The 8519-nt window shown below is 46.5% G+C and overlaps 1 protein-coding gene across 7 annotated transcripts in view; it reads left to right on the forward strand.

Moving 5' to 3' along the window:
* Chd4 (chromodomain helicase DNA binding protein 4) overlaps window positions 1-8454 on the forward strand; it is a 31759-nt gene extending 23305 nt beyond the window's left edge. For 4 of the 7 annotated variants that reach the window (XM_028754360.1, XM_028754362.1, XM_028754365.1 and 1 more), the window contains exons 31-39: window positions 21-121; window positions 215-356; window positions 582-653; window positions 927-1064; window positions 1608-1716; window positions 1817-1949; window positions 6592-6790; window positions 7621-7784; window positions 7913-8454. In XM_028754360.1, the coding sequence (XP_028610193.1) occupies window positions 21-121; window positions 215-356; window positions 582-653; window positions 927-1064; window positions 1608-1716; window positions 1817-1949; window positions 6592-6790; window positions 7621-7784; window positions 7913-7930 (1076 nt within the window). In that variant the 3' untranslated portion in view covers window positions 7931-8454. The remainder of the gene's footprint in view (window positions 1-20; window positions 122-214; window positions 357-581; window positions 654-926; window positions 1065-1607; window positions 1717-1816; window positions 1950-6591; window positions 6791-7620; window positions 7785-7912) is intronic. The other 3 variants (XM_028754361.1, XM_028754359.1, XM_028754364.1) reach the window with 1 other exon arrangement.
* The last annotated feature ends 65 nt before the right edge of the window (window positions 8455-8519 follow it).

Here is an 8519-nt window from a genome sequence, read left to right on the forward strand (position 1 = left end):
TTGTCTTTATTGGTCTGCAGAGGATGGGGTAAAAATAGAGGAAAATAATAGCCTTAAAGAAGAAGAGAGCACAGAAGGAGAAAAGGAAGTTAAATCTACAGCCCCTGAGGTGACTGTGGAGGTAAGAGACAGGATGAGTGGATGCCATGCTAACGGCCAATATCTCTAAGATTCAGGCCCGTTTGCTTCACCTCTGTCTTCTGTTCATTTGTAGTGTGCACAGCCCACTGCCCCTGCCCCAGCCCCTGCCCCTGAGGATGACAAGGCTCCTGCTGAGCCTCCTGAGGGGGAAGAAAAAGTGGAAAAGGCAGAGGCGAAGGAGAGAACAGAGGAACCTATGGAGACAGAGTCCAAAGGTAAATAGGAGCGGCTGCAGGCTGCCCTGTGCTGCCCTGTGCTGCCCTGTGCTGCTTCTACACTTGGTGTTTGAATCAGCAGGAGGAAGCGATATAGCTGGGGCCCTTGCCTCTAAATTATCCTCAGCCTCTGACATCTTTGAGACTCTTCTTCGCAGCAGAGGTGTGGGGGCCAGAGCGTAGCTCTCTGTCGTTAGGGTGTTCTCAGTGCCTTGTTTTCTCCAGGTACTACTGAGGTGGAGAAAGTGGAGGAGAAGTCTGCGGTAGACTTGACCCCGATCGTGGTGGAAGACAAAGGTTAGTGTGTAGGAAAGCTGGTTGTTGTTTGAATGAACTCAAACCAGAAGCAAGCACATAGCCCACACCTACCTCATTATCTGTTACTATAAACATTTTATCCCAAGATAAGTGACTGTTTCCAAATTTGGCTGTTAGGGGGCTGGCTGGTGACATCTTGTCCTGGTCTGGGAGACTGCGTGTGGAGGTGGACAGAGCAGGCAGTGCTATGGCCAGGGGCCACAGTGCTGGGTTTCAGATGGAGCTGAGGTTTTTCTTTGGTGTATTCTGTAGAAGAGAAGAAGGAGGAAGAAGAGAAAAAGGAGGTGATGCTTCAGAATGGAGAAACTCCCAAGGATCTTAGCGATGAGAAGCAGAAAAAAAACATCAAGCAGCGTTTCATGTTCAACATTGCAGATGGCGGGTTTACTGGTACGCAGTAAGGGTCCTGAGGGGAGGCTAGGTTTATTGCCAGAGATCAGATCATAGTGGGAACTATGATCATAGTGGGTATGGATTATTTGTCCTTCTGGGTTCTGTGCTACAGAGCTAGATCTGGACCATACTGAGATGGAATGGGGGGGGTTTGCCTTTGGGGTCTTTTGAGCTAGGGTCTCACTGCAGCCCCGCTGGCCTGGGACTTGGGGTGTAGAATCAGCTGTGCACTGCCTTACCCTCACACCTCGCTTTTTTTTTCATTTTTAATTTAGATTCTCCCAGATGATTTGTCTTCCTTTCCACTTTTTTTTTTGTTTTTTTTTTTGTTTTTTTTTTGGTTTGGTTTTTCGAGACAGGGTTTCTCTGTGTAGCCCTGGCTGTCCTGGAACTCACTCTGTAGACTAGACCAGGCTAGCCTCGAACTCTCGAACTCAGAAATCCACCTGCCTCTGCCTCCCAAGTGCTGGGATTAAAGACGTGCGCCACCACCGCCCGGCTCCTTTCCACTTTCTAACCTTCCTCTGAATTCCTCCTCAGAGTTGCACTCCCTTTGGCAGAATGAGGAGCGGGCAGCCACAGTCACTAAGAAGACTTACGAGATTTGGCACCGCCGCCATGACTACTGGCTGCTGGCTGGCATTATAAAGTATCCTTGCCTGAGTTGAGTCTGGGGTCTGCATGTAGGGTCTGAAGGTTTAAGTCCGAGGCTCTTGTTCCTTTGTTTTTCCTGAGCTCTTTATCCATAGCCACGGCTATGCCCGGTGGCAGGATATCCAGAATGACCCACGGTATGCCATCCTCAATGAGCCTTTCAAGGGGGAAATGAATCGTGGCAATTTTCTAGAGATCAAGAATAAATTTCTAGCTCGAAGATTCAAGGTGAGCAGAATGGGGCAGATGTGGCCTTGAGGTGGATCTGAAGGTCTCTCCAGAAAGGATGTTCTGTAAAACAGGGTCTGTTTACTCAGCCACACGTGCACCTCCCCCAAAGACACTGATTTTTATTTTATATGTGTGAATGTTTTGCTTTCATGTGTATCTGTCCACTTTATCTGTGCCTGATGCCCGCAGAGGTCAGCGGACTTACAGAAGGTTGTGAGCTGCCCTGTGCATGCTGGGAACTGAACCTGGGTTTTCCGTAGGAGCAGCTAGTGAGTGCTCTTACCATCTTTGCAGCCCTGTAGTTTGTCTTTTTGGATTCATAACTTTGCTTCTAAGTGACTAGATAGAGAGAAGAGGATATGTAGATGTGGAGGTTGAGTCAGACAGGCAGATGCGATGAGTTTGGTGCTAACCTAGTCTACTACACAATGAGCTACCAACCAAGCCAACCAAGGCTACATAGGCCCTGTCTCAAACAGAAAAACAGCAAAAGAAAGGTAAGGGTTGAATTGATGAGCTATGCGATAGTTGTACCTGTACCTAGTGAGTGACAGACTCGGTCAGTGGGTTTGATGGGAAACTCTGTAGGTTGAGGTATTTAGCAAAATTAGGGAGGGATTGAACTGGATCCTTGAGGAGGTGGGCTGTGAGTGGGCTGGAGTCCTTTTTTCTGGGTCATGGTATTTGTCGGGAAGGCTGGGTGCAAGAGGAGATACCCAGTGAATCCTACTCTCAGCATTCCACAGAGACAGCCTCATTCAAGTGTCCAGCAGCTATTTATTGAGTATGCCCTGTATGTAGGTATCAATCAAGTAGGATACCATGGAGACAGGTCTCCTAAGCTGATGTATTTGGGGGTAAAAGAAAATGTAGACTGGTAAGTGTGTACCTTTAGGTGTTACTATACTAAGCACTGACTAGCACAAGGACATAGAACAGATTAATTAGCATGGTGTTTTTCAGCAGTTAGTGTCAAGTGGATAATATTGTGTGTGTTAGGGGAGCAGGCTACTAAATGTCCTAGGGAAGTTCCGCAGGGCAGTTGGGGAGGTAGCCAGTGCATGAAAGACTTAAGAGACCATGACTGGGTATGAACATAGGGAGCTATAGGAAAAGGTTTGTGCATAGTAGTGATTGGGAGGGGTTCAGAGCTAGAGACCAGTAGGCATGTGCCAGAAAGCTAGTAGGTCTTGGTATCAGAAACAGGAGTATGGATTCTACTTTAGTTTATACACAGCCATTGGAGGTTTTCTGATAAGGCCAAGGGAAATGAAAACATTGACAAAGTTACAGTTATCATTTTGTTGTGAGATATTCAGAGCCTGACCTGTGAAACTTTGTAGAGACGGAAGGTTAAAGATAAGAAAACACCGAAGGATTTCTTTTTTTTTTTTTTTTTTTTATTTTATTTTATTTTATTTATATGAGTACACTATAGCTGTATTCAAATACAGCAGAAGAGGGCATCAGATCTCATTATAGATGGTTGTGAGCCACCATGTGGGTGCTGGGAATTGAACTCAGGACCTCTGGAAGAGGGGTCAGTACTCTTAACCACTGAGCCATCTCTCCAGCCCATACACCGAAGGATTTCTGTGCTTGGTGATTTACTGTGAGGTTAACGAAACGTTTCTGTTAGAGAGCCAGAGAGTTAGTAATAAGTAATGTTTACAATGGCCTCTGTTGTAAATCCACAGCTGCCATTGAGAACAGTGGGAACAGGGGGTGCATAAATAAGTTCCAATAAAACTTGTGTTTACGGATGGGAATTTCATGTAATTATTAAAAAATAGCATGTATGAATCTTATTTTTACATTTCCCATAGCCATTTATCTGTAACATAAAACTTAATTCTTAGCTCTTGGGCTATAGCAAAACTGGCCATGAGCAATATTTAGTCCCTAGACCAGACAGTTCACCAACTCTTGAGTTCTGAGTTTGATGTGTAGTTGGTCAGAAGTAACTGATGTCTTCATCTTTAGTCAGTGGGAAAGGCGCTCATGTGAGAGTGCAGAGAAGCCTGTAGGAAAGGAAAGGAAAGGAAAGGTTAGTTTGAGGAAAGTTGCTTGGTGTTTGTCACAAAATAATTAATACCTCTTCAACCACCTTCTGTCCGCCAGTGGGGTTTAAACCCTCGGGGTATGTGAGGTGTGCCTGGTACTGTGGACATCTCTTGAGAAAGTGTTAGAAAACAGCAGTATTTAGGTATGGTGTCACATGCCTGCCACCAGCACTTGGGAATTTGAAGCGGGGATGTAAGTACAGGGCCAGTGTAGACAACTTCACAGACCTGCAGCAACACGTGCCTGAAGTCTCAGTATTCGGATAGTGGAAGCACAAGGATCAGTTTAATGTCTTCCTTAGCTAAATTGTTTGAAGCTAGCCTGGGCTATAGTAGAATCTGTTTCTAACAACCCTTCCTAAAAGCCAAGGCTTACCCTGTGGAATGCTCCTAGCTTGGGGCAAGGGAAGTGGATCAGTGAAAGGAACACCACATGTAGACTAGAAGTAGATGTCTGGGCATAAGTGAGTGCGTGTTGACTGACTATAAGCCTATGAAAACAGGCCCGTTCACAGTGGGTCTACGAGAGAACTATTGGGAACCGTATCTTGGTAGCCTATGCCTATGATTCTAGTGCTTCAGGGACTGAAGCAGGAGGAACCCTGCCTTAAAAACAACAGGGGCAGGAGAGACAGCTCAGAGGTTGGGAGAACTAACTGACTGCTCTTCCAGAGGACCCAGGTTCAATTCTCAGCATCCACATGGCAGTTCATAACTGTAATTCTGGGATCTTATACACATGTAGGCAAGACACCAATGCATGCATGCATACATACATACATACATACATACATACATATTTAAAAACAAAACAATTAAAAATCCTGCTTGGCAGTAACAACAAAATAAAATATAAGACTGAGTAAGTATGTAGCTCAGTTCCACCACACTAGCCTGGGCCTTGAATTTGATCCTCAGTATTGAGGGAAAGAACCTTCAAACAATGGGTAACTTATGGACTAAATACAACATTCTCAGGTAGAGGTAGCATGGTCTACATAGTGAGTTCCTGGATAGCCAGGGCTATGTAAAGAGACCCTATCTCGAATAATTAAAAAATCTTGCCTCTTGGAATATATTTCAGAAATGTGCATGTAAAACAACAGCCTTCAAGAATGTAGGACTGCCTTTAGGAAGAGACTTGCACAAGATAGAACAATCGAATAGACAGAAGCAAAACATGTTTGTTGGGATTGAAACCACGGACTTTGTGTGTACACACCTGTGTGTGTCAACCTGTGCTCTACTACTGAGCTGTACTCCAACTTAATAGAGTAGTAACAATGGAATTATGTGTTGTTTGTGATGTTGGGGTCTATTTGTTTTGAGACAGGATCTATTCCATAGTAGCTCAGGCTGGCCTCTCTTGCCTCAGGGTGCTGAAAAACTATCTTTGCAAAGTCACAGAGCCTGGGCTGGAGATATAGCTCAGTTGGTATAGTGCTATCTAGAAGGCACAAAGCCAGCCCCCCTACCCCTGACAAAGCAGCATGGCTCATGCCTGTTGTATTAGAACATAGCGTTAGAGGCAGGAAGAACAGGATTTTAAACTTGTTACTTGACTACACTGAGTTCAAGGCCAGGGCTGAGTTTTTAAGACTGCATTTTATTTTTTTAAAGAAAAGCAGATAACCTGATTGATTCCTTTGTCCATAGGCTAAGTTACTGTGCCACTGTTAATTAAAAACTGGGTGTGATGGTGCACACATGAGTCCTAGCACTCAGGAGGCAGAGGCAGGCAGATAGATCTCTGTAAGTTAGTTCAAGGCTAGTCTGGTATGCAAATAAGTTTCAGGTCAGCCAGGGCTCTGTTACACAGAGAAACCCTGTCTCAAAAAAAAAAAAAAAGAAACCGATTTTGCCTTTAATCCCAGCAGTTGGAAAACTGGATTTTAGCCAGTTTGAGGGCAGTCTGGTCTACAAGTGAGTTTCAGGCTACCCAGAGCTACAGACTCAGATCCTGCCTCAAATAACAACCATTTTTGATAGTAAGTGGCCGTGGGTTTTGCCTGCAGCCCCAGCTGCTCCCAGGTATTTGAGAGTCAAAATTAAACTTGCCACTCACATGGTTTTTTTGTTTTTGTTTTTGTTTTTAGTTTGTTTTTTATATTTTTGAGACAAGGTTTCTCTGTGTAACCCTGGCTGTCCTGGAACTCACTCTGTAGACCAGGCTGGCCTTGAACTCAGAAATCCACCTGCCTCTGCCTCCCAAGTGCTGGGATTAAAGGCGTGCGCCAACACCGCCCGGCTAAATTCTGTTTTCTAAGTTGAGTTCTTATGATTTCTCTGAGAATCTAAAAAGTGTGGCCCTCCAGGGGCTGGAGAGACGCTTAGGGGTTGAGAGCACTAGCCGCTCTTGCAGAGGTCCTGGGCACTCACACATAAGACACAGTGTTAAATGTGGACTTGCAGTGAGTAGGAGATGGTGGACTCCTCAAGTTCGTGGCTGAGGAACAGTGCTAAGGAGCTGCAACTTCTTTACCAGTTCTTGCTAGCTGGAGGGAGATGAGCTGAGAGGCCCACCAGTGAGAACGTGGCCATTAGTCTAACCTCTTGTCTTCTCTCTCCCTGTACAGCTCTTAGAACAAGCCCTGGTGATCGAGGAGCAGCTTCGCAGGGCGGCTTACCTGAACATGTCAGAGGACCCTTCTCACCCGTCTATGGCCCTTAACACTCGTTTTGCTGAGGTGGAGTGTTTGGCAGAAAGTCACCAGCACCTGTCCAAGGAGTCGATGGCAGGAAATAAGCCAGCTAATGCAGTCTTACACAAAGGTCGCCAGTGGCTCCCCTGCCTCCTGCTTCTTCAGCCTCCCTCTCCACTCTCCCCTCCCCAACATCCATAAACGTCTTGTTTCTAAACTGTGTTCCGAGCCTGTTTGGAACCTTAGAATGTGGGCTGCGGATCTTTACTTTGCAGGCAATTAAGGACGGCAGTTTTCTCTTTGAACTCTTAAGTCTATTGACGTTTTGAGCAGATCGTTATGAGGGGGTGAAGGGTGAAATGAGGAAAAGATGGGTGTCATAAAGGTAGCTGGGGACATCTGGGATGGAAAAAGGCATGAATGCAAAGAGGAGGTTGTAGGAACTGAGCTTCTCAAGTGGAGGAGCCCAAATTCCTTGGTTTGATGCCCGATGCTGAGACTCAAAACTAGAAAGAAAGCTCTGCTGGCATTTGTTGGGACCCAGTGCTTGACAGGTGTGCTGGGAGAGGGAAGCAAGCTCAGATTATGCTCACGCTTGGCTACATAGTAAGTTTGAAGCCAACCTTAAAGAAAGAAAAGAAAGAAAGGAAAAGAAACGGAGACTGTAGTAGGAAGGAAGGATGACCCTAAAGAGTTTGGTGACTCTAAGACTCAGAATCAGCCAGCTGTGGTGGCCTATGCCTAGAGTCCCAAGGACTTGAGACAGGGCAGGACTGTTACTGAGCTCAGAAGTCCCAGGTCAGCCTGGACAACATGTGAGACTAGAGCCATTTGCAACTAGAATGGGAGGAATGGCTGTGGAGGTCAGGAAGCCTGTGTATGCTGGCATGGCCACCAGCTCTGCAGGCCGGAACTGTGCCCTTGACTACCACAGCTCACGATGTCTGTCTTTTTCCTCTGCAGTCTTGAAACAGCTGGAAGAATTGTTGAGTGACATGAAAGCGGATGTGACGCGGCTCCCAGCCACCATTGCCCGCATCCCCCCAGTTGCTGTGAGGTTACAGATGTCAGAGCGGAACATTCTCAGCCGCCTGGCAAACAGGGCGCCAGAACCTCCCCCACAGCAGGTAGGATGTTTTAGTTGCAGCTCTTCCCACAAACCCACTGGAACTTGTTCTTTGCTAATGTCACCTCCCTTGACTGCAGGGATACCTGAGCTCCGAGCTCTGACTGTCTTTCAATGTCCTTCCTGTAGGTAGCCCAGCAGCAGTGAAGACCCAGAGTGATGATCCACCTCCACCACTGAGCAGTGACCTTCCTCACTTTCTCTTGCCCCGGCTGCCCCTGGGGGCCAGAGAGACCCTTGCCTTCCTTCTGCCCATCTTCTGAGTTGTAAAGGAACAGCCCTGTGCACTAGGGGCAGGGAGGGAGGGAGAGGCGATGGTGCCCTTCCTGCTGGAGAGACATGCAGCAGTAGCACAGCACCACGTGCAAGGAGCTGGCGGGCTGGCTGCCTTCTGGACCCTGGCTTCTCCCCACCGTGCGCCTGTTACAAACTGTTGTGGGTTCTGCCAGGCTTGAAGAAAGTGATCTGAATTTCTTCCTCTTTTTGGTTTTATTTTGTTGGTTTACTTTGTGTTTTCTCCTTTTGGGGGGGTATTCAGAGTGGGCCGGGCCCCTGGGCGAGACACAGCTACCTCTGTTGGCATCTTTTTAATACCAGGAACCCAGCGGCTCCAGCCACTGAGCAGCTAAATAAAGTTGGAAAAAAAAAAAAAAAAGAAAAAACCAAAAGCATAAAAAACCACAGCAAATTTCTTGATGAGAACTGAAAATAAAAGTTTCCTTGTATTTTAGTGATT

This window comes from Grammomys surdaster, unplaced genomic scaffold (assembly GCF_004785775.1).
Source record: "Grammomys surdaster isolate TR1022 unplaced genomic scaffold, NIH_TR_1.0 126013, whole genome shotgun sequence".
Lineage (NCBI taxonomy): Eukaryota > Metazoa > Chordata > Mammalia > Rodentia > Muridae > Grammomys > Grammomys surdaster.